The sequence below is a fragment of the Anolis carolinensis genome, chromosome 4 (genome assembly GCF_035594765.1).
Source record: "Anolis carolinensis isolate JA03-04 chromosome 4, rAnoCar3.1.pri, whole genome shotgun sequence".
In the NCBI taxonomy this organism is placed as follows: Eukaryota; Metazoa; Chordata; class Lepidosauria; order Squamata; family Dactyloidae; genus Anolis; species Anolis carolinensis.
Genome location: NC_085844.1, coordinates 201,644,635 through 201,670,776, shown reverse-complemented (window position 1 = coordinate 201,670,776; position 26,142 = coordinate 201,644,635). Strand labels below are relative to the sequence as shown.

At 37.8% G+C, this 26,142-nt stretch overlaps 1 protein-coding gene across 5 annotated transcripts; it reads left to right on the top strand.

Moving 5' to 3' along the window:
- c4h1orf116 (chromosome 4 C1orf116 homolog) lies at positions 1 to 24,184 on the top strand. Of its 5 annotated transcripts, none has more exons than XM_062978601.1 (6): positions 1 to 328; positions 459 to 527; positions 10,910 to 10,987; positions 19,603 to 19,759; positions 21,402 to 21,567; positions 21,955 to 24,184. In XM_062978601.1, the coding sequence occupies exons 4-6, from the start codon at positions 19,646 to 19,648 to the stop codon at positions 23,412 to 23,414; spliced, it is 1,740 nt and encodes a 579-aa protein (XP_062834671.1). In that variant the 5' UTR covers positions 1 to 328; positions 459 to 527; positions 10,910 to 10,987; positions 19,603 to 19,645; the 3' UTR covers positions 23,415 to 24,184. The 5 variants fall into 5 exon arrangements, with proteins under 5 accessions (XP_062834671.1, XP_008113876.2, XP_003224062.2 ...); XM_008115669.3 differs by having other exon boundaries at positions 2 to 328; positions 10,910 to 10,967; XM_003224014.4 differs by lacking the exon at positions 459 to 527 and having other exon boundaries at positions 2 to 328; positions 10,910 to 10,967.
- Positions 24,185 to 26,142: the final 1,958 nt, after the last annotated feature.

Sequence of the window (26,142 nt, the reverse complement as noted above, 5' to 3'; positions counted from 1 at the left end):
TGTGTGTGTGTTCAAAGAAATGTTTGCCTTTTTGCTCTACCTCTGACTGACAAAAACTAGAACTGGGTAAAGCACTCGTCGTTTGTCAGGAACTCCTTGCTCTTGCCTCCTCCTCCTTTGGAGAACAGCTGGAGTGAGGAGTTTAGGGGAGTGCATGTGATTGGTTAGGACTCAACAGAAGGGTGGACTGAGGAAAGGTAGAGGAGGAATTTACCTGTCTAGGTAAGTCAGTGGGAGGTCAAGTAGAGCAAGGAGAAGGCTGTGAAGCTCGTTTGGTTGTTTGAGTACACAGCAAAGTACTTGGAACTGTTTCCATTTCCTAATACAGGTGAGTTAAACTCTAACTCAACTATTTACTTAGGAGGGTAAGGAACGTCCCTGGATTTATAAGTACAAATACCTGGCGCTTGTGCAGCCCTACCTTTATGTTCTCTTTCTCTCTGTGCTATCTTCCTTAGTTTTACTCTTCAAGACATCTTTGGACTAAAGAAGGCTTATGGAAAGACTTACGGATTTTTCTTGTGAATGTAAGTCAAACATAGTGCAAGTTTTTACAAAAGCCAGCTGGGGGAATCCTTGCTGGTCACAATCTTTGCTGTTTTAAAAAGGACTTCTAGGATTTAGTCCAGTGCTTTAATTAGAAACTGATATAACTTTTTTCTGTGCTGTCTATTCAGAATTATGAATGAACAGCACAAACTTGCAGCAGTAGTAAGAGCAGGCATCCGTTTTAAGAAATAGAATGTTTAGTTTTTAACATAATATTTCCCGTTTTTAATAAAATGCCTTTTATAGGTGTTGGGAAAGAAAGTCTGCTGTTCAAATTCTAGTAACTGGAAAAATTTGATTAAATCTACAATGGTTCAATCATAAATATTTTTAATATGTAATGGGAGTTGAAATTTGTTTCTTATCAGATAAATGCAGGCAATTGTGCATGTTTGTAATCTGATATTTGGTAGCAGCCGGTATTGTGCAGATACGTATTTATATATAGATCAGAGAGCTGTCTTTTGTGTGTAGAGAAATTGCAATTGTCTACAGTCAAGCTGCTGGTGCATGTATGGAAGAGACTTTCCCTGTCTCTTTTTCTGATGTGTTTTGGCAGTTGAGGAATAGCAACAATATTACATTCTCTGTAGATAAATCCAGACAAGTGTGTACAAACCATTTTCTATTAATATTTATTACATTGTTTCTTCTTATGTACAGTATATATGGTATTATAATGGAGCCTCTAAGTATATAGGACATTAATTCTTACTCATTAGATTTGAAGAGTTTTGAAGGACTTGATCACCGATTTCAGTTTCTAGGGAATTACTGAGTGATATATAGTTCTATCTGCATAGCTATTTTGTGCAGCTTGAAATTGAGGCAAGGCTATAAATCTCTGCTAAATACAGAAAATTGCATGACAATGATTTCCAAAGGGACAAAAATGATGTTATGGAGGGAATAGTGACGTGTTCTTCAGGCCTTATCATACTGCACTGTTATAGTGCTATTATTCTGTTTAAACAGCTATGGAAGCATTCTGAGGAAGTCTAGGGTTTGTAATTTAAACATTTAAAATTCTCTCTGATTGGGAATTTTGAATGCCACTCCCTCAATTGCAAATCCCAGGATTCCATAAAATGTTGCTGTGTCAGTTAAAGTGGAATAATAGTGTTGCAACATTGTAGTGTGATAGGGTCTTCCCTTCTGTCTTGGGATGCAATCCATTTCCACAGTACACATTAATTACTTCAGTAGCCTATGTGTTGCTTTGTTATAGATGGCAGACAAATGCATTTGTGTGCTTTATTCAGTTTGTTTGCACTGCAGTTATTAGCGATTTTTGGAGAAGTACATGAAGTAGTCAATGGTTCTTAAAGATCCAACAAGATTATTTATAATTAAGACTTTGTTTTAAATGTAAAGTGACCCAAACTGTTAAGAAATATAAAAGAGACCTGGCACTAGAACTGGTGGCTTGACAGCTGTGTGACAACTCATTGCTTTTTGCTATCACAGGGAGCAAGTAAAAGTTATAGGATTAAAGAGCTGCTGTTCTTCTCAGAGATTCAGATGTTATGCAAGTATGTCTTAAAATTACTTGAGATGTTCTAGAAACCATTTTTGTTGGAATTTGCATTATAGATCTTAACTTTTTCTACAGTCTAAGAAATGACTATTGCAAATAATAAGTTGTTAGTAACTTTATTCATATCATTAGATTAAGTAGAAATTGGAGCATAGTGTAATTTAATAATAATTGTCTAAGACTAGGAGAAAACTAAGTTTAAATCCCTACTTGCCTGTGAAGCTTGCTTGCTTGGTGACCTTGGGCCAGTCATGAGTCCTAGACAAACCTAGGTTGTGAAGATAACATGGGAACAAGAGACTCGTGTGTGACATGATGAGCCCATTGGAAGAAGGGTGAGATATAGTCATTACAATTAAGTAAATGAAATGGTAGAAGTGAAAACGAGGAAAGAGGAAACTTTCTACCCTTACTGCCAACCTATATTGTAGTTGTTTTTCAGTAACTTGGTCAAGGTCAGTTAATGTTTATAGGAGGGAGGATGGCTTTGGACTAAGCTTTCATTTTCCAGAATTAAATCTGCTTCCCTAAATTTGTGAGTTAAACAACAAACTGTGAGTGCTTAAATAGCATCTAATTTCACTTGTAATAGTGAGCCACATTCATGGTGCTTCCATAAATGTCTTATGAACTGATCTTCTGATTTAAGGACAAGTGCCTGTAGAGCAGTGATTCTAAAACTCAAGTTCTCTAGGTGTTTTGGATTTCAACTCCCAGAAGCCCCAGTTGCCTTTACCAATCATCAGGGATTCTGATTAGTCCAAAACTCTTAGACCCCTTCCACACTGCCCCTATATCCCAAGATCCGATCCTAGATTACCTTCTTATCTCAGATTATCTGGCAGTGGAGACTCATATAATCCAATTTAAAGATGATAATCTGGGATCAGATCCTGGAATATAGGGCAATAAAGAAGGGGCCTGAGAAGACGATAATTTGGCAAACTGCTATAGAGGAAGCAACTTGGTCTTAAATGTATTGTTTCTGTATTTTCTTCTTTTATCATAGAAAAAATTGGTAGTATATTACATAGGACCTGCTGGAAGGAGAACATGAAATCATATAGATCCTATGACTATGTTCTGACATCAGTTTTAAAAACTCTATCATCTCCTGTCACTAAAGGTCACATAGGAAGGACTGGCAATCCCTGCCTCTTTCAGTTGGCTTACATATTCATTGTTGATATTATAAGAGTGGGGCACACCCTAGTTTCATTTTCTTAATATATCAAGAAAACATACTTTACTGCTTTGTCCTACACCTATAGTTATTATCTTTGAATTTTGAGTTCACAGTGCTAGTTAATATTTAATGTGTCTGATCTGATAGCTATTTATAGCTAGCTATGCCTTTGTTAACATCTAAAACTTTCTGAATAGCTGGGCTTTGAGATTTCCAAATATCTTAAGAGTTTCAGTGTGTGCTTAGTCTCCAATTTTTTCCTGTCCTCTACCAACTTGATTTAGACAAGTTATGCTGTACAGTGGAAGCTCTACTTAAGAGCACCCCAACTTAAGAGCATTTTAAGAGCTGTTGTTAGGCTTGGTTTCACCTTGACATAAGAGCAGTGGTTTGAGTTAAGAGCTAGTGCCAGAGGGAGCACTAGCGTGAGAGTACAGGACTTTAGAGCGTCAAAAGAGCAGCCTCCGTGCCTCGTGCTCTTGTCTGCTTTGGGGGATTGCTGTCTGTTTTGAGGAATTTTGGGCTAGTTGATTTTGTGTGGTTTTAACTCCTGGTATGTTTGGCTTCATGAAAGAGACAGGAAGAGAGGGAGAGGGAGCAAGAGAGGGAAGGAGGCTGTAATGAGTTCAGTATGATGCTTCTGTCTCTTCACTTTGTGCTTTGTGCTTTCTTGCCACAACTTTATGCTTCTACCATTTTAAAGTTGATCTTTCTTTTTATTGTTCCATGTAAATGTGCAGATTTTGCCTTGATGTTATACTAGCCAACACATATTTGTTTCCTCAAATGTGTTTTCTTACCACAACTTTGTGCTTCTACCATTTTAAAGTTGATCTTTATTTATTTGTTCTATATGGATGTGCATTTATACATTACTTGTTATTTATAAAGTTCATTTTCTTATTTAAAAACATGTAATAAAACTCGGGGTGGAAGTCTGGAACAGATTAATAGCAGTTCAATGGGAAAATTGCTTTGAGATTAGAGCATCTTGAGTTAAGAGTTTGGTCACAGAACGAATTAAACTCTTAAATCAAAGTATCCCTGTAACTTGTACTGCTTATTCAAACAAGTAATCAAACTTTTCTTAATCAAAGTACTTTACATGTTTTAATTTTGAAAGTGAAGTGACACATGTCCTAAAAGATGAGAATCTACCATGTTTTTATATAAATCCGTATTGCACAATGTCTTCCTTCTGAAATAGTTCTCTATGTTCCCCTAGTAATGGCAACTTCCTTGTTCTGGATAAATATTATAAAGCTGATGCTTCCAGAATTATTATTTTTTTACATTTTAGTCTAAAAGGAACATTTAAATTGTGCACTCATTCTGAAGGAAAAGCTAGTTGGTTAACTAAGGGCAGTTTTTACTATTTGCAAGAGTATTGCAGTAGGGCAGGGGTCCCCAAACTAAGGCCCGGGGGCCGAATGCGGCCCTCCAAGGTCATGTACCTGGCCCCCGCCCTCAGTTTTATAATACATTTTATATCAGTTTTTAATAATATAATATATTGTATATACATATAATATTGATAAAAATATTATAATGTTATACAATATAATACTAATAATAATACCATATAATAATATTAATTATATGTTATATATTACATATAGTATTACAATATAGTGGTATAGTTCAATATAGTAATGTATAATGCTAATATTGTGCTATGCTAATAATATAATATATTGTATGTACATACAGCTGCTCTGAGTCCCCTTCGGGGTAAGAAGGGTGGGATATAAATGTAGTAAATAAATGTAGTAAGTAAGTAAATAATTAATTTTAGACTTAGGCTCACCCAAATTCTGAAATGACTTGAAGGCACACAACAACAACAAACAACAATCCTAATTAACTTGACTATCTTATTGGCCAGTAGCAGGCCCATACTTTCCATTGAAATCCTGATAGGTTTATGTTGGTTAAGATTGTTTTCATTTTTAAATACTGTATTGTTCTTTCATTGTTGTTGTTGTTTTGCACTACAAATAAGACATGTGCAGTGTGCATAGGAATTTGTTCGTATTTTTTTTCAAATGACAATTCGGCCCCTCCACAGTCTGAAGGATTGTGGACTGGCCCTTTGCTTTGAAAGTTTGAGGACCCCTGATCTAGACGATCTCATAAGACCATAGGTAAGCAAAGAGACCTCCAAAAACAAGGTAGACTTAGGTCAACCCTGAGTCTAAAGTTTAGGACAGGGGCCAGGTCAATGACCTTGGTGGGCTGCATCTGGCCCGTGGGCCTTAGTTAGGGGACCCCTGATCTAGACCAATGATAGGCAACCTTTTGCGCTTGGTGTGTCAAAATTCACCAAAAAAAACCTAGCATGACTTGGGTGGTGTGTCACTTTGAGAAAAAAACCCCATAATTTCGCAATAGTTTAAATAACAAAAATATATAATTGTAATATTTAACTGTATTCAATAAATCAAAAACTATTTACTACCATTATTTCCATGTACAACAATATAATTTACAATAATATATAATAATTATAACATATTGTACATAACATATAATATTCATAATATTATATTGTAATACGATATAATACTAATAATACAATATAATAATATTAATTATATAATATAATTTACATGTAATATTACTAATAATATTACAATATATTGATACAGTAGAATATAGTAATTTATTACCAGTATTGTGCTATGCTAATAATATAATATTGTATGTAAATTTAATTTCTAAGCCACTCTGAGACCCCTTCGGGGTGAGAAAGAAGGGCGGCATATAAATCATCATCATCATCATCATCATCATCATCATCATCATCATCATTTAATTACTTATTAATCGCCCTCCATCCACGATGCTCTAGGCGATTTACAAGATAAAATTGTAAAGGATAAAAATACATACATACACATATTGATAAAATTAACATAGATTAAAAGCTCTAGTAAAGAGCCAGGTCTTAAGTGCTAGGGTAAAAGGCCCTAACTCACGCATGGCTCTCATATGTTTTAAAAGGTGCTTTTAGGATGTTTTTAAATTTTTTTTATTTTTTTAAAGATGTTTTTAAAATGTTTTTTAAATTGTTGATTTTAGCCGATTCTTGTAAGCCGCTCCGAGCCCTAGGGGAGTGGCGGCATATAAGTTTGAAAAATAAATAAATAAATAAATAAATATAAATGTGTCAAAATTCACCAAAAAAAACCTAGCATGACTTGGGTGGTGTGTCACTCTGAGAGAAAAAAACATAATTTCGCAATATGTATATTTTAAATAACAAAAGTGTATAACTGTAATATATAACTGTATTCAATAAATCAAAAACTATTTACTGCCATTATTTCCATGTCCAACAATCTATGGTACCTCTTGCAGTTTCCACGCTGATATCTCTCTATTCTAGTTTCAATGTAGTCATGAGCAATGAATAATATAATAATAATATAATAGTAATAATATGATAATATACTACAATAATAATAGAATAATAACAGAAATTATATATAGAAATAATAGAAATTACTTTATTTTCCATACCACCAGACTACGCCACAGCAACGCGTGGCCGGGCACAGCTAGTCTATATATATAAAAGAGTGATGGCATCACGGCAACCCACAAAACAACAAAACTACAGGCCCCCCAACCTCGAAATTTGACAACACAACCCATCATCCACGCCTCTAGGTTGATACAACAAAAAGAAAAGAAAAATAAAGTCCTAATTAGAGGGAGAAGAATAATTGTTTTTATCCAATTGCTGCCAGTTAGAAGGCTAAGCTCCGCCCACTTGGTCTCCTAGCAACCCACTCAGCCCAGGGGACAGGCAGAGTTAGGCCTCACTTAGGCCTCTTCCCCACTGCCTATAAAATACAGATTATCATATTTGAACTGGATTATATGGCAGTGTAGACTCAAGGCCCTTCCACACAGCTATATAACCCATTTAGAATCTTATATTATCTGCTTTGAACTGGATTATCTTGACTCCACACTGCCATATAATCCACTTCAGTGTGCATACTAAACATAAAGACAACCATACAACAGGCATTCAATACCACCACTACCTCAACAATTTCTCACCAACACCACCAGACAACGCCACAGTAACGCGTGGCCGGGCACAGCTAGTCTTATATATAATTATATTGTATTACAATATATGATGACCATGATGCACTCACCACCTGGCTCTCCTCCTGGCACTTCTGCCGGACGTCGCCCAGCATGTCCCGCAGCTTGGCCTTTTGCTGGTCCATCTCATCCAGCCGGCCCTGAGCGTCCTGCTTCTGGGCCTCCAGCTCCTGCAGCCCATTGGCCTCCCGGTCCAAGTCGTTCTGCAGCTCCTGGAGAGACAAGACGTGTCGGTCAAGGAGATGGGCATCTGTCGGGAGGGCTCAGGTGGTACCTTCCTGCCTGGCTGAACCAGCTTGGAATGGATGGCCTTTGGGCGGTCTTGTTCAACTCTACGATTCTATAACCTTATTCCTCCATGAGCCTTCATTATTATTTTTAAATATTGTATTGTTCTATCATTTACTAATATTGTAAATGAAATATTGTAAATGAATGATACGGTAATAATATAATATATTGCATATACATATAATATTGATAATAATATTATAATGTGATACAATATAATATTTATTTATTTATTACAGTATTTCTACCCCACCCTTCTCACCCAATAGTGGACTCAGGGCGGCTAATAATAATACAATATAATAATATTGTATAATATATTAATATTAATTATATATTATATATTAAATGTAATGTTACTAGTAGTATTACTGTATAATGGTATAGTACAATAAAGTAATATATAATGCTAATATTGTGCTATGCTAATAATATAATATACTGCATATACATATAATATTGATAATAATATTATAATGTAATACAATATATTATTTATTCATTTATTACAGTATTTCTACCCCACCCTTCTCACCCAATAGTGGACTCAGGGCGGCTAATAATAATACAATATAATAATATTGTATAATATATTAATATTAATTATATATTATATATTAAATGTAATGTTACTAATAATATTACGGTATAATGGTATAGTACAATAAAGTAATATGTAATGCTAATATTGTGCTATGCTAATAATATAATATATTGTATGTACATACAACTTGTAAGCCGCTCTGAGTTCCCTTCGGGATGAGAGAGGGTTATAAATGTAGTAAATACTGTAAATAAATAAATGTTGGGGGAGGGGTTTGCACTATAAATAAGGCATGTGCTGTGAGCATAGGAATTTGTTCATTTTTTTTCTTCAAATGATAATTTGGCCCCTCAGCAATCTGAGGGACCATGAATCGGCCCTCCACTTCAAAAGTTTGAGGACCCCTGCAGTAGGGTAACAAAACATGGCAGAAGTACAGAACAAAAGGGACGCAGAACATCTCTGCCTGAGACGTGTCCTAGGAGTGATGCCTCTAACCTGACAATCAAGCTTGACTCAGGCCAACCATTACTGTGAATGGTTATTCCCCCCCTCAAAACTATAGACTAAGAGGAGAAATGCTTCAGATCAACCCCTAAGGATGTTCTCTTCTCCTCTGGAATCCTGAACCCAAAGCTGAAGTCACCCTCACAGATCTCTCTATACCAGGGCTCTATACTTAGGGCCCTTTCAGACAGGCCCTATATCCCAGGATCTGATCCCAGGTTTTCCATTTATCCCAGATTATCTGGCAGTGTGGACTCATATAATCCAGTTTAAAGCAGAAAACCTGGGATATAAAGCCTGTCTGGAAGGGCCTAAAGATCAGTGAGCCGGATACGGCACTCCCAGGTCATTTACCCGACTCCCACTCTAAGTCTGAAATGACTTGAAGACACACAACAACAGCAACAACCCTAATTAGTTTGACTATCTCATCAGCCAAAAGCAAGCTCACACATCCCATTGAAATACTGGGTTTAAGTTAGCTATAATTGTTCTTTATTTTAAGTATTGTATCATTGTTTCATAATTTTTTTGCACTACAAATAAGATATGTGCAGTGTGCATACAAATTCGTTCACTATTTTCAAGCTATAGTCTGGTTCCCCCTTCAGCCTGTGGGACCATGAACTAGCCCTCTGTTTAAAAAGTTTGAGGACCCCTGCTATATACCACGCACTAGACTGACAATTAACCATACACAAACCCGTCAATTAAACAATAACCTCATCCAAGTGCTATAATGGCCGTGGTGAATTAGTGTAAGGTAATAACACCAAACTTCCCATGAGGACCAACCGAGAAATTTCCCCATGGCTCTGAAGCAACTGGTTGAAGCTTACACTGACAAGTGGGTGGGTGCAAGTGTGAAGAAACACGGACTGGGGCAGAGCCTCAGGTTTGTACTAGCATGTTTGCTCTTCCTCATATCCTGTGTAATGATGGATGGTGGTGTGTTTGACTTCCACTTCTCTCTCCCTTCTTCAGTCCTTGACAGTTTTTCTGGCGATACTGTCACAAAAGGTGCTGAATTGGCCACCACATAATGAATACAAAATTATCGAATTATATATGGAGAATTACATTCTCCAACACAGGAAAGTAAGAATATATAGGGAAAGAACTGATATGAATGTTGTGTCCTCAATGATATGGAATTAAGACAGTTCCTTGAGAATCAGTCTCCTTTAACATTACTCCATTCTAAATTCTTTACAGAAACCTAACTTTGGTGTAAATATGTTTAGAAAAGGGAGCAATCCTGAATTTCTTTCTTAAAAGTTAATTATCTAGCTTGGATTTCTTGCTGCTGTTTCAGCATCTATAAATGTGTTGGTTTTCTGTCCAAAGTGAAGAACAAGATAGTATCTACTCCTGATTGAAAGCACACCCCCACCATATTCTAGTTCTCCAAATCCAGATAACCTAATTTGTATTTTATTAAGATGTATATATATTCAAATAGAATATTATGTAAATTTCTATATGATATAAATTAAGTACATTAATTGTTGCATTTGTGTTTTAAGATCTGAGATGGCCACTAAAGTCTAATAGTTAGTGGTGAAACTTGAAATAAGACAAGATGAGTGAGTTGCTGTGAGTCTTTCTGGCTGTATGGTTATGTTCCAGAAGCTTTCTTTCCTGACGTACCTCACAACCTCTGAGGATGCCACAGATGTGGGTGAAACATCAGGAGAGAAATCTTCTGGAACATGGCCATACAGCCCGAAAGACTCCTAGCAACCCAGTGATTCCGGCCATGAAAGCCTTTGACAATATATTAAGGCAGGATGGCCTTGGGCCCATCAATATCTCTTAGTCAAAGGTACCTTACAGAGGTTTTGGTGGAGTAAACAGGGAGGGAAAAGCCCTGTAAGGTGCCCATGTACATTTGTGATGCAGTATAGATTAATTTTTTAAAAAAATATTAAGACATAAGTGTCTCCAGTGGTATCTTTTTCATTTCTTACCACAAGGATATGCATGTGTGCAGGGATGTTTGTACTTTAAAAAAACACCATGGCAAAATTTTGTAAAATATTATATTATTAATAAATAATATTATTAATATAAAAGTTTATACCCCATTTTTTCTCTTCACAAGGAAACTCAAAGCAGCTATGAAAACACCATAGGGGGCCTTGTGAGTAACACACTATTATCTGATTCACAGGGGGAAAATGCAGAATAAAATGAGGGCAAACAGCAGGAATCACAGGGGAAAAAGCAAGGTATGACTTCCTTCAAGGATGTGAGTTAAATATTTTAACTAAAAATATTCAAGTATCACTCTCTTTGTCCTAATTGATTGTTCATTACAATAAAAAGGATTAATTGTCTTATCTATGCTAATGTTCCTGTGTCGTTTTCCAAGTCTTTGTAAATTACTACAACTGGCATAATGATCAATATAGTTTTTTTCATTTTCCACTTATCAACTGAGAATGCCTTCCCACCAAACATATGTATAATAATCTGATGATGCAGTACATTATGTTATTGATGAAGTTGTCATTTACAAATCCCTTTGTTGCTGTGTATCTTTATGCAATTCCAATTTGTGGCAGCCCTATCATGGGGTTTTCTTGACAAGATTTATTCCAGTGAGACTGAAAGAGTGTGAATTGCCTAAGGTCACACAGTGACTTGCCCAACACTTTGCATTATGACAAGTTTAGTTCACAACAATGTAATTTTATTTTGCTGGAAAAATCTATCTTTCCTTATGAACTGTGATGACTGTAGGTACACTTCAAAGAAATGGGAAACCTGGGGAGTGTGACCTATAACATACATAATTTCCCCTGTTATTAAAAAAATTACACTTTAACCCTGTGAGTGTTTGTTCCACTATATCATTTTTATGTCTGTTTTGTTTTGCACAAACCTTGATTTTGCCATTTTATATAAGAGACACTAGTTGACTACACCATTTAAAATAATTGAACTTGAGAAAACCATCAGTGGTCTTGGAATCAAAGTCCATTGGATAGCAAGGGATTGCTATATTTAAACATAAGGGAGGGTTAATTCTTACCAAAGAACTTTATCACCTTTTTGCTTGCAGATCTATAAAAAGTCTTTAAAAACAGAGATAATTTCTCTTCAAACTGCAACATTTACTGCAGGGCATTAGCAGATGGTCATTCTGCATTTTAAATCTCTGTGAAGCTGTGATATTTCATTTACTGACTAAACCCCTAAAGGCTTGTTTATCTTCAAACAATAGTGTGGCATTTCTGGCTCACAGCACAACTCCAGAAGACTTAGAGAATTTATTATTTTTTTTAGAAAATCAATGCTTGGAATTCTGCCCAACTAATGGTCCAAATGAGATTCAGATAGAACACCTAGATTCTGGTTTAGGTCCATCTAGCTGGCTAGGATGTCAACTTTAGGTTTGTACAACTCTGTTCTCCAGCAGAAGAAAATAGCAGGAGAATTACCTGAGAGGTCAACACCACAGCCCTTATTACCTTCTCTCTGACGTTGTTGCCTTACAGTCTAATGATAGGATCAATTTGGCTTTTGCCCATTCTGGTCCTGTAGCATTAATGACAGAGACTCTTCTAAATACATATTTGTCCCCATCTTATTTATCCTTTGCTATGAGGACAGGAACACAGCTAACTACTTCCAATGGACAACTGCCAGTCTGTAATTGGAAGAGGGATTATACTTGACACAGTTACCTATTTAGGATACTTTGGCATGAATATACTGGTAGGAACCCTGGTATTCTCGGAAAGAAGTGCTGGACCTCTAGCTTGGTGTATTACCAACGCCTTCCTCATTTGCTCTCCATTTTACATCATCAGAGATTGGGACAGTTGGTATTTACATTTCCACAATGGTCATCACATAGTATTACAGGAGGTTAAAAATGGAAGTTAGATCTACTTACGCATAGGGATGTCAGTCTTCATAAATTTGATTCTCATCCTCAACAATGATAAATTTGAGCAGTTTTCTCCTCTCAGTTATAATGTTTCTTAATCTGTGGTGTTTTCATGGACTGTTTTGGATGTATTGTGTGGAAAATCCATATCTGGGTTCTTTGCACAGAAAACAGCCTTTTCTGTGTAGAAAGTGCAAGTTTTTGCATGAGATGTTCCTATAAGTAACATATGTGTAGAAAGTGCTGCTTTCTATGAAAAATATCCATATATAGATTTTTTTTTGGCAAAAGTATGCCTCAGATTCAGAAGATTCTCATTCATGCAGGATTCTCAGGTTTTCTGGCCATTTTTCATCTGAAATTTTAACATTTCTTTCCATTCCAACTTACCAGGGATTGCTAGGGCTCAGTTGAAGCAGCCTGTTACGTGACCATTAACATGATAGCCAAGAGTCTATGGCATAGTGCAAATATATGTGAACATAGTTATACTGGATCTGCCAGTTGGGAAGTCAGTTGCATAATGGGCAATGAGGCTTTGAGCTTAGTCATGGTGCAGTGGACACTTAACTCTATACCCACCAAAGAAAAAGGTGGGGGTGCACATGTTCTTGCAGAATGAATGCCTGCACTAGAGATTATACTTACATAACCTCTGAGAAAGCACAACCACTTCTATAATATGTTTATGGTAGTGTAGTGTCACAACAGAATTCTAGCTTACCATTAGCACAGATGTGCCTCTGTGTGTTAAAATGGTTCCCCCTTAAGATTGGCTGGTACAATTGTTTCAGTAGATTTTTGAACAGGCACACACATATTTACAAATGGAGCTGACATCACAGCATAGACAGTAATGCTGAACTTAAATACCAGTTAGCCATGTTAAAAGGAGTAGCCCTGCTCTTGGTGGATGAATTTGCAGAATGTGACATGGGGAGACAAGTGGAGCTGGAAACATGTCATACTGGTTATAAAATGCTTGTGACCACATCCTCACAGGGCCATATAATGTACTGAACAAACAATGGGGAGGGAGTGGTAGGAAGTGAGCCAAGATAGATGTAATACTTACCTCTACCGTGGGTTTTGTCACATAGTCCGGAGATTACTTACTTGACCTTAAGTGAGATTCACATTTGACCCTTACCATAAATAAGGAAGAAAATGAAAAAATATTCTTAAACATGTATATTGCTTGGGATTATAACCTTAAATTATTGGTGAGAAACTGAGGGACACAAGGGCTAGTGGAGCGATGAGCTGACTGAAGTGACATATTTGAACAAAACCATGAGATGGACAAATGCCATAATAGGATTAGACATTAGAGTTGTGGTGCAGAAAAGTAGACTCCCTTTATTAGAATCATAGAGTTGGAAGGAACTTCATGGAACATCGAATCTACTCTCTTTATCTTCCCTTATGTTTGAATTCCTCTCCCCCTTGTTTAGTATGATGGCTGCAGTTTAGCATTACATTTGCCGAGGAGCTCATTACAGATAAATGCCCTGAAAGTATGATTCAAGATAGGTTTTTACATCAAGATTTTAAAGAATTCTAGATTAGGTCTGATCATATGTTGACTTTGATGAGGACATAACATAAAAGTAAATTACAGCAAACTGGAATAGAGAGGACAATTTGCACACAAGAGGAAGGTGTACATAAGCTAAATCACAGAAACCAAGGGCAATGTAACATGAAGAATGATAGTATGTTGCTGACCGCTGGAAATAGGGACACTTACGGAAACTATTTTTTTATCATCATTTGCTGTGCCCTAGTGCTGGTGAGAGGAAAAGAAAGTGACCAATAAGACATCCTGAAATGTCTACAGCAGACATTGCAAAGTAACTTCTAGAAATGAAGGCCACCAACACATATAAGATCATGTTTTGTAAAAGCCATACCTTCTGACTTATTTTACTGGAGGAAAGGAGCTATCTGAAGAAGGATAAGGCTGTCAATAGTCACTAATCCTGATGGCTTCGTCCTTATTAATTGCTTGGAAAGAGGAGCAGAAGTGTGCTGTGGACACCTTGCAGACTTGTCATAGCCACTGCTGGCTACTGTGGAATGGGAAGTTGGGCTAGTTAGTCCTTTTTCTGATTCAGTATGGTGCATGTTAGAATAATTTTCATTGTGCAGTCAAAAAAATCAGCAGGAACAAAGGAGGAGGCTCCCTTGGAAGGCCCTGTGTAAAAGAATTTTCTCCTTGAAAATATTTGGAATCATAAAAATATAGAGTTGGAACGCTAAGGTAGCTTTTGTCTTTTTTGCAGCAGCATTGCTCTGCTGGCTCATGTTAAATTTATCCTCAAAAATAATCTCAAGGTTATTTTCACATAGGAAATTGCTGAGTCAAGTGTCCTCCTCCTACACCTGTGCATTTGGTTTTTGAGGACTAAACGTAGAATTTTTCATTTGTTTCTGTTAAATTTCATACAGAATATATGTTTGTGCCTTGTCTTTTTAAGTACATTCTCCTTCACATAAAGAATGTCAATTATGTGCCAGGTAGCCTCACCCTGGCTGTTGTCCAAATTAAATAAGTGCATTACTAATAGGTGCTGACAACCTTAAAGCATTTTGACTATCTGCACATATTTTATAATCATCATCACTTAGTATCAACTGATTATTTTTGTTCTCTTTGTCAACCCAAAAGAATGGATTTTATTGAAAGAAATGTGGGCCTAACAAAGCATCAAATAGTTCTTCTATATTGTTGGCTTAAGGAAATTTTAGGCATTCCTTTATATATAAGTCATATCTACATCTATGTCAAGGGAAGGCAAAATGTGGTCAGCAGGCTTCATGTGGTCCTCCAGGGCCATTTCTGTGACCCCCAGAATGTCCCTACATGCACTCTGGGGGTATGAAGGCCATTTCCACCACACCTGGAAACCTCTTGGCACACCAGGGATCAAAATATGATTTACAAAATTATTCAAAACAATATTTTGCCTACAAATGCTCCAAAATGTCAACTAGGGAACATGGGGTCTCTTGGGACAACTTCAATACGTCTTTTTTTACAGTCTCAAGCTTAGTGAAAATGTCGTCATTCCCCCAGTGGTGTTTAGGAGAAAATTATTTTATGTTATTTTTTATTTTTGCAGGAATCTCCCTGCTCCCTTTTATAATTGCCTTCCACCTTTGGTCTTAATTCTGAAGTATTGATTTTCTCCAGTTGTTTTTGGTATGCAGATTTCTGCCTTTGTTGTTGTTAACTGTGATCAACATGAGTTTAAATTTCCTATGAAGGAGAAACCTCCAGGTCACCCTATTATCAACAGCCCCGATCAGGTCTTGCAGACTGACAAATCTAACCCTAGAGAAATGGCAATCTAGCAGCTCCCATCAGATTACATCTTTCTTCTTTAAATTATTCATTGTGTTTATATTGTTTCAGTATTTTCATTGGTTATAAGTATAGGAATCACGTCAAACCAATTCTTGCTATGTTGAATATTATGTGGAATGAATGAGATAATACTTTAAAAGAAGCATAGTTTAAAACGAATTGGGAGGGGTTTATTCCCCCCCCCTCCCCCGCAATTATTTTCCAAACAACCTATATATTTTGTGGGTGTGAATGAGGGAGAATGTTAAAGATACCTATTGCTATAACCCATTGAAATGCAATACTCCAGTTACCAAACTCACCTATTCATCTTGAAATGCTGAGGGCAAATAGCCATCTTGCCCACTGCCCCTGAGCATGACCTTCGCACTTACTCATTATACTGTCAGTCTTGACTGTCACTGTACAAAATGTCCCTCTTTTGCTCATGTCACTGACACAAGTGCTAGGCACTGAGTGCAGGCAGGAAATGATATTGAAGGTGAGAGCAGAAGTCAGCAGAGCTGTTTTGTCTGCTTTTCTCTCAATGGTCCAAGTGATATACACTTCTCTGTACTTATCTGGTCATAAGTAAACTGATGAGAGTTTGTAATAATCTTTTGAAGAGCAGAAAGAGAACCAATGCCAATGTTACCTTTCCCCCATGCTACTAGGATTATTCATGGGGTTGGGTGGGAAGGAAGTCCAATTATAAAGAGATTATGAAAGAGGAAAGTTCTATGTACAGCTGCTGCTGCTAGATGATAATTCTTCTGCTGTTCCAACTGGGCTATACAGTCTGTGCTATATTATATTTGGATGTAGCTCTGGCTTGGAATGGGGATTGCCTTTCAAACCTATGTCTTGTTGTGGACTGGTGATCTGAAATCAAGAATCAGTTCTCTGTAAAAAACCTTTTGGGGAAATATGTAGCATAATCCATGGACCAGCATTGTGCTAAGAAACTGGGGTTAGTACATTGGCACAGGCACTTTGGGCCACTAGATCATTATTTTTGGGCTGTTGTCTTTCAGTATCTGTGTCCAATTTGCATAGTCTGAACACAGTTAATATATTGTGGAGCCCCCAGTGGTGCAGTGGGTTAAACCCTTGCGCCAGCAGGACTGATGACTTGAAGATTGGGTTACTGACCTGAAGGTTGTCAGTTCGAATCCAACCTGGGGAGAATGCAGATGAGCTCCCTCTATCAGCTCCAACTCCATGCGGGGACATGAGAGAAGCTTCCCACAAGGATGGTAAAAACATCAAAACAGCTGGGCATCCCCTGGGCAAAATCCTTGCAGACAGCCAATTCTCTCACACCAGAAGCAACTTGCAGTTTCTCAAGTTGCTCCTGACACCAGGGCTGTAGCTTCGGGGGGGGGGGGGGGGGAGGGTGTTAAAGGTTCAAAACTCCCCTGAAATGTGTCAGGTTAAAACCCTGGTTTACTTATAAATTGGTTAACCAGTTAAAATTCATGAGTAAACCAGGTTTTGGGGGGTGGGGTTAGAACTCTTCCCCCTCCCCACTTCCCGGCTACAGTCCTGCCTGACACATACACAAAAAAAGTCAATGTTTATCTTTCAGGAGCATGCAATGCTTCAGTAGACTAGCTGTAAGAACATTACTAATTTTCCCATTATTTAAAACTATAAATAAAGTATACAAATGCATTCTTGTGAAGATGCCACTATGAGGCTTGTAGAAATGAGCATGCTTTAGCGTTGAAGTGAAGAATTGAGACTTTTGTGCTTTTAAAAAATTTCCTGCTTTTTGTAAAGTGCTTTGAGTCCCAGTCTAGGAGAAAGGTGGGACATAAATAAAGGTGTAAATGGATAAATGTAGCCCTGTAGTTGTTTTGGACTGTGCGTTCTATAGAATCATAGAATCATAGAATAGTAGAGTTGGAAGAGACCTCGTGGGCCATCCAGTCCAACCCCCTGCTAAGAAGCAGGAAATCGCATTCAAAGCACCCCCGACAGATGGCCATCCAGCCTCTGCTTAAAAGCCTCCAAAGAAGGAGCCTCCACCACAGCCCGGGGGAGAGAGTTCCACTGCCGAACAGCCCTCACAGTGAGGAAGTTCTTCCTGATGTTCAGGTGGAATTTCCTTTCCTGTAGTTTGAAGCCATTGTTCCGTGTCCTAGTCTGCAGGGCAGCAGAAAACAAGCTTGCTCCCTTCTCCCTATGACTTCCCCTCACATATTTGTACATGGCTATCATGTCTCCCCTCAGCCTTCTCTTCTGCACGCTAAACATGCCCAGTTCTTTAAGCCTCTCCTCATAGGGCTTGTTCTCCAGACCTTTGATCATTTTATAACATCTTACTGTTTCTATAATATCTTACTGTTGGCTATGCTAGCTAGGGTTGATGGGAACTGTAGGGCAAAAACATATTCATCCAGCCTTTGTTATTAACTGTCGCAAAATCAGTTTTGACTTATGGCGACCCTATGAATGAGAGGCCTCTATGTCACCCTGTCATCAACTGCCCTGTTCAGCTCTTGCAAACTCAGAGCCGTCACTTCCTTGATTGAGTCTATTCATCTGGAATGCGGTCTTCCTCTTTTCCTACTGCCTTCTACCTTTTCTTTTCTAGTGAGTCATGTCTTCAAATGATATGTTCAAAGTATGGCAGTCTCAGTTTACTCATCTTGGCTTCTAGGAAGGGTTAGGTTTTATTGGTTCTAGGACCTATTTGTTAGGTTGATTGGTTAAATCAGTTTTAGCAGCCCACTGTATCTATAGAACTCTTCTCCAGCATCACATTTGAGGTGAGTTGATTTTCTTTCCATTATCTTTCTTCATTGTCCAATTTTTACATACATAGAAACTGGAAATATGCTTCCACAGACAATTCTAAGTTAAGCATCCAGTTATATAACTTGACACTTCAGGATCCAGTTAACTTATTTCATAGCTGTCCTTCTAAGCCCTAGTTTTCTTATTCTTGACAAATGAGACTCCATTCTAATTAATGACTGAACCAAGGTATGGTGAATCTTGAACTATTTCAATGTCTTCATAATGTATTACAAACTTATGTGAATCCTCTGTGTTCATTATTTTGGGTTTTTTTTTAAATGTTCAACTGTAAAACTTACTTTCTTGACTTTCTTCAGCAATAATTGCAAGATGCTGCTATTTTGTTGTTGGTCATATGATGTCATCTGCATATCTTAAATTGTTGGTGATTCTTCCTCTAATTATCATGCCTCCTTCTTCCAAGTCTTATCTTGCTTTATATATATGCATTCAATGTACAAGTTAAACAGATAGAGTGATAAAATGCATCCTTGCCTGATCCCCTATCCAGTTTCTCCCAAATTTTGTACTAATGGTAGCTTTTAGTTCTGAATACAAGTTATAAATCAAGATAATCAAATGTTATAGTGCACTCATTTCTTTAAGAATGTTCCACAGTTATTCATAATCTACACAGTCAAAGGTTTTACTATATAGGCAGTTCTTGAATTACAAACATCTGACTTACATATGACACTTTTTACTCTTAGTTCTTGTTTGTTCTTAACTGCTTGAAGAGTTTCATCTTCATTCATTGAGGTTTCTCAATCTTTATAGTGAATTATATATTCATTATTATATGGTTCATTTCCAGAGTTTCTGTGTCATACTTGCTACTTCCATATCCTACCCGTGATATGCCTAAAAAGGACTTGTGGATAGGAACCTCTGACCCAGATCCTGCAACAGTTGTTGGCAGTGCAGGCAGCTCCGACAGTATGATCAGCAACAACTCCAGTTCATCTGAAATGGTAAATATTATTTTAATTTTTCATTTTCATGAACTAAAAAGTAGGGAAGTCTTGATAAATAATTACAGTTGGCCCTCCACATTTGCAGTTTTGATTATTCACAAATGTCACAGAATCACAGTGCAGGAAGAGATCACAAAGGCCATGACTATGATCAACCTCCAGCAGAATTTGACCACAGAGTTCTTCCAATACAATTTTGTGGTCAAATTCTGCTGAAGGTTGTCATGGAGCCACGCTGGAGGACCTAAAGATTCCTAGAGAGAACATCTGTCTAGGAATCTCTGGTCCTCCAGTGAGATTCTATAGTCAACTTCCAGCGGAGTTGTGCTGGAGAAGTTAGAGATCCTTAGAGAGATTTTTCTTAAGTAAAAATTAGCAAAATATGTATTCATGGTTTTTCACTTTTGCAGGTGTCCTGTGCTCTTAAGGTTCTTTCTCATGACAATCTGAAGAAGTCCTTTTTGCGAGTATGCGCAAATAATAGACATACAGTATTTTATATTTATAAAATTATATTTATCATGTGCTGAAATGCCTATAGCTTAACATTGGAGCTGGTAACCCTCAACCATCCACATATTTTGGCCTACAATTTCTATCAACACCTTCTAGCCTGGGTAATGATAAAGGAAGGATATGTTTGTAATCCAAAACATCTGGAGGGCCAGTTTTCTCTAACCCCGGTTTAAGACTATAATTTTAAGGGTGGAGTAGATTTCTGCCCATTGAGTATGTGGGTATTTTTATTACTGGTTCATAGTTCCCATTTTGTGTCATTCATACATATATGGTAAGGCTAAGAAAGCCACTTCCTGTCTGAATTGAGGCTTACTACATATGTGTTAACCACAAATTATAGTTCTTAACTAACCTCCCATTCATTCATTCTGTTACACGATAGAAGTAAACTTATGCATGTAATTAAATACTAACAGGATATTTCCTCTATTGTGTAGGCTCAACCTTACTTGATACCTCTAAAATAAATGTCTCCAGAGTGGCCTTACTATAGAAGATGCAAGAATGGCCTCAATGTGTGACTGCTACGAGGCTTCACTTTAGTTATGAATTAGATTTGTATATCAGTTGGAACTTCACTATATTACTGTATACAATTTAATCTAAATGAGTATGTTTTAAATCAGTGGTTCCCAACCTTTGGTCCTCCAGGTTTTCTGGACTTCAACTTCCATAATTCCTAACAGCTGGTAAGCTGGTTGGGATTTCTGGGAGTTGAAGTCCAAAACAACTGGACGACCAAATGTTGAAAACTACTGTTTTAAATCCAGAGGTTTTTTTTCTCATGCAAATGGAATTCATAGAACCTAATCATTGTAGTCAAATGTCTTCTGTTAGCCCTTCCCTCATGTAATTGATAATACTCCACCATCAAGAACAAAAATAATGACCTTATTATTATTTTTATTATTTTTCAAAAGAGAAGTTTAATTTATCCTTGGTTATAAACCTTAAAAATGCTCTTGGCAAGCAGAACCTCTCCAAGTAACTCCAATAGGCATACCTGAATGCAAGCTAAACTAACTGAGATGAGCTTTTATATCACCTTCATGTCTTCACAATAAGCTTTTATATCACCTTCTTCCTGTGTCTCAGAGTGTTTTGTTTCTTTTTTTTGAAGAATGACAGTGATTATGACTACCTGTCAGTGGAGGAGAAAGAATGTCTTATGTTCCTTGAAGAGACATTAGATTCCTTGGATGCTGAGGCCGACAGTGGGCTTTCTACTGATGGAGCAGAAACTTCTAAGCATCCAAGGACCTGGCCTACAAGAGATGTTCCCAAAGGTAAGCTTGCAAGAAAATCAGTGAGTGATTTGAAGCAGGCGTGCTTCTGGGGAAACTTCATTCTGGGCTCAAAATACGTGCTTATTTTCAAGCTGTTTTTTTTTATCTTGTTTATGCATATTTCACTGTTTCCATTCTCATCCAGACCCCATGAAATGTATGCAATACAATGCATCCTCTCAATGTCAGTACTATATGAGAACTGAGACTGCTTCTCTTCTTTTGCAGCCCACATTTCTCCCTGCTGATTGTTTTCCTTTCTTAAGCAATGTTGTTACTTCCCTCCTTGCTGAGGTGCTTGTGATAAATAAAATAAAATAGGAATGTAAGGGACATTACTCATTATTTTTTCTCTCTTTCTCGCCCCTTTCTTTTCTCAATGTGTAGGATTAGATCGTGAGAATCTCATAAATCATAGAAAAAATGAAATAAATGGAATCAAATCTGTTTCTGATCCTGTTGACATCCCAAGTCCAGGCCATCGTAGCCTTCCAAGGAACATCATTGTCAAAAGTGTCCCGAAAACAGCCAACATTTCCCTGGTTGAGGCAACAAGTTTTAAAACTGAGAACCAGAAAGATCTTCCACAGATATACCTGACTTCATGGGGGTCTCCTAAAAATGAGACACTGGACATATCAAATGACCAGTTCAAGACAACCACACAATCAAAGGTTTCAGATCTGGAATCTGTGGTTATTCTAGCTCCTGAACCATTTCAGGACCACAAGCAGAGTTATTCCAAAAGAGATCAAGAGCCACAATTTCTTAACAAGGTCTCCCAGACAGTTGAAATTGTGTTGCCTCCTCACTTTGAAGTTAGAAAGAGTTTTGACCATGTGGAAAGATATGAAGCAACCCAACAGGAACCTTCACCAGAGAAGGCAGACCTAGCAAGAGAAAAAGAAGTCACTTTGAAATCTGTGTCTCCTAAAGGAAACAAGAAGAGCTTTGAACAGATGTTGGGTGTTCAAGAAAATGATCAAAAACCTACACAGGAAGAAACATCCCTAGATTTCAGTCCTAAACAAGGTCCTCCCACTGCCCCAAAGCCCAGAAAACTGCCACCAAATATTATATTGAAAACCAGCAGAAGTAATGTTGTGTCATACAACATTGATCCAAACCATAAGCTGAAAGTGCTGTCTCCAGCCAATGGCAGACCCAGAGCTGCAACTGGTGACTTTTCCATGGAGAAGGTACATTCTCTCCAAAAAGAACAGGAAAGAGCCAGGAGAGAAGCCCTTGAGAAGTTGGGCCTCCCACTGGATAATGAGAAAGATCCAGAGGATCATGTGGCTAAAACCTCTGCTTACTCAAAATCAAGAGAGATGTCTCAGATTTACAGTAGAGAGAATGTACAAACAGAAAACATCACTCATAATAGGAATCCTGACCAGAAGCATGCCCAGATAGATGAGGAAGAAAACTACGCAGGAGTGAATAACATCCCAGGTACCAAACAGACAATTTTCAAATCCAACACACTGGAGCGTTCAGGTGTGGGTCTGAGTAGTTACATTTGTCCTGGCACTGAGGACCAGAACATTAAGAACAGTAGTTCCTCTGGAAAAATGTCCTTTTTTGAAAAGATTACTTCCAATTTCATCAGGAATACCCGGCCGCGCCCAGCTTCCCTTGGCATGGGGAAAGACTTTGTGGATCTAAAGGAAAACAAAGCACATAATGATGAACTGGAGAAAAGTGACAAGCGAAGATCTTATCCATATCAGCCCGCCTCCATGCTGCCCAGGCCACCTTGCACCAGTGTAAAGTTCACCCCAAAGGGAGTTGCTGAGGAGCACAGAAGGGAGGCTCTTAAAAAACTTGGCCTATTAAAGGAATAAGCTGATAAGAAAAAGACTTTGTGGATAATGAATTTTCTTGCTTGTTGTCTTCTCTTTGGTTACCTGGAAAAGGAGGCATTGTAGCATTGGCTGTGTGTATGGAAGTTTTGCCTGGTGTGTTTCAGACTTAATGAGTTTATTCACCTTCTGTAGAGGTATGTTTAGACTGTACTTTACACCATTTAGAAGTGCTTCACCTGTATAGGATGTGTGCTTGCATATAGTGTATAAAGGCATGCATATTTGTATATAATAAAGATATTGTTAACTGGAAGGAGGAAATGTTTTGTAATTACTAGGGCATATAATGAACTTTGGACATATACAGAGGCTTATATCACGACGATAGCCATATGGTTAGAAAGCTTTAGTCAAGACTGAATTGCAGTGATAGTTTTTTGAAGACTCCTTTTTAAATATATGGGACTACAAATATCTGTTGCATAAACTGAAACCAGAAGATGAGCCATGCTCTGACTATTTATTATTTAATAAATTGGCAAGAATATGTTGGGTATAAATTTTAGGCTTTACTTTGCAAAATAAGAAGTACAGTACTTAGTCGTTCACTTACTGTTCTAGCAAATGGGTAGCTAAGAATTTAAAAAATGAAATCAAAGTTGATTTTGATCTATTTTAACTTACTGTACGAGCTTTATATGAAGAAACTAATGCTGAATGTTAATTTAAAATCTAAAAACCTTTTAGAATGACAAGTGAAAACATGTGTTTTTAAATGATTGAATAATAAACTGTTTTATATCAGAAAATGTTTTAGATTTTTTGATTATTAGTTGAAAAAAGTCAAATAGGGCAATGAGAACTGGATGTGGGTCACACCAAGATTATCATGGTAATCTCAATTGAAGAGTTGTCATATCCTGGCTGTCACTGCTATCTCTAGAAAGTTTTACAACTGACATTTAACTTCTTTTATTAAATCAGTTAAGTGATATTGTAATTACATAATGAGCTCAGATTAAATATATCCAGTGCCATAATATTAGGTATTTTCATATTAGGATTTTCCTTTCTTCGGGGAATACTTTCTCACACATCTGTTGAAGCATCTCTGAATGCCTACCCATGCTCATATACGGTATATTGTTTTACATGAAATTCATAAAGCATGAATACTTGAACAATATGCTTGTATTTGAATAGTTTTCTTTTGTGACTGCAATTTTTAGAGCAGTGGTTCTCAACTTGTGGGTCCCCAGATGTGTTGGTCTTCAACTACCAGAAATCCTAATAGCTGATAAACTGCCTGGGATTTCTGGGAATTGTAGGCCAAAACACCTGGGGACCCACAGGTCGAGAACCGCTGGTTTAGAGTTTGACTATAGCTAGATCTGCATGTGTATGTGTGTCCCCATTTGAAACGGCAGGACATCGGATCAACCAATACATTTACTGGATATAGTAAGCAAGTGTATGCAAAAGTGTCTTTTGAGCAAATTCATAAATTTCATGTTATGTCTATGATAATTGGAAAATGATTTCCAATGCCATCCGAATATGTTCACAAACCTATTATGTTTTAGGGCAATGGTTCTTAAAGTGTGCTCTGTGGAGCCCTTGGGGCTCTGGGAAGCACACTGAGGGGCTCCGCGCTTCCCTCTTCCTCCCCCACTCCAGGTGTGTGTGATGGGGGCTTTCCGTCCTCTTTCCTGCTCTCCCCCCTCCAAACGAGTGAGGGAGCAAGTGAATCAATGCGGATTCAGAAAGAAAGGCATTTTGTGATTTGGGGGGGGGGGGTATCCTGCTAAGGCAGAAAGTAGGGCCTCTCTCAGGCTTGGGCTCCATGGCCTGACCTTCTTCCCATTCCCACCAGCAGCCACAATGGCGGTAGCATTATTCTCCTGGGGCACAAACCCATTCTCCTGCACCTACTCACTGCCCAGACCCTTTCCCCCGTCCCCCCTCACCATGTAGACCCTTTCCCCCATGCCTTCCTTGCTTCCAGAACCCTATTTCCCTCCCACCGCTCAGGGGGTGCTTTGATTGTGCTTCTCCTGCATGGTAGAAGGGGGCTGGACTGGATGCCCCCTGGGGCTGCTCCTATTACTACTACTACTACTACTACTACTACTACAAAGACTGAATTGTCATCTGCGAGGGGTGCTTTGTGCTTTTTCTGCATGGCTGAAGAGGGTGTAAGGGGTGAAAGGGTCCCAGATAATGCACCAACAAGAGCTGCCAGGTCCCCTTTCATTGGTGCCCTTCCTCACTGTGTGCTTTTCCAAAAAGTGCCTCTGCCAAACTAACAAGCCAGTATACTGGTCAAAGGTGCTAATATGACTCCAGGCTTTTATTATTAGCTCAACAACAAACATTGTAAGATAATTTTCAAAACAACAAGCAATTAATTTAAACCTTACTATTTTGAGGAAAATTCCAGTGTGTGAGCTTTACTGGTATATTGTTCTACACAAAGTTCATAAAACATGAATACTTTCATAACATGCTTGTATTTGAATGTTGTCGTTTTGGCACATGGGCTCTTTCTGTTTAACTGTAACAAGGTTTAGAGCTTGATTTTACCTAGATTTGTGTGTGAGTGTGCATGCGTGTGTTTGTGTGTGTGTGTGTGTGTGTGTGACCCCATTTTAAATGGGAGAACATAAAATCAACCAACACATTTACTGGTTGCAGTACAGCAGTGTCGTCTGAGCAAATGCATAAGCTTTGTGTTATGTCTAAGACAATTGTTTCTAATCATTTACAA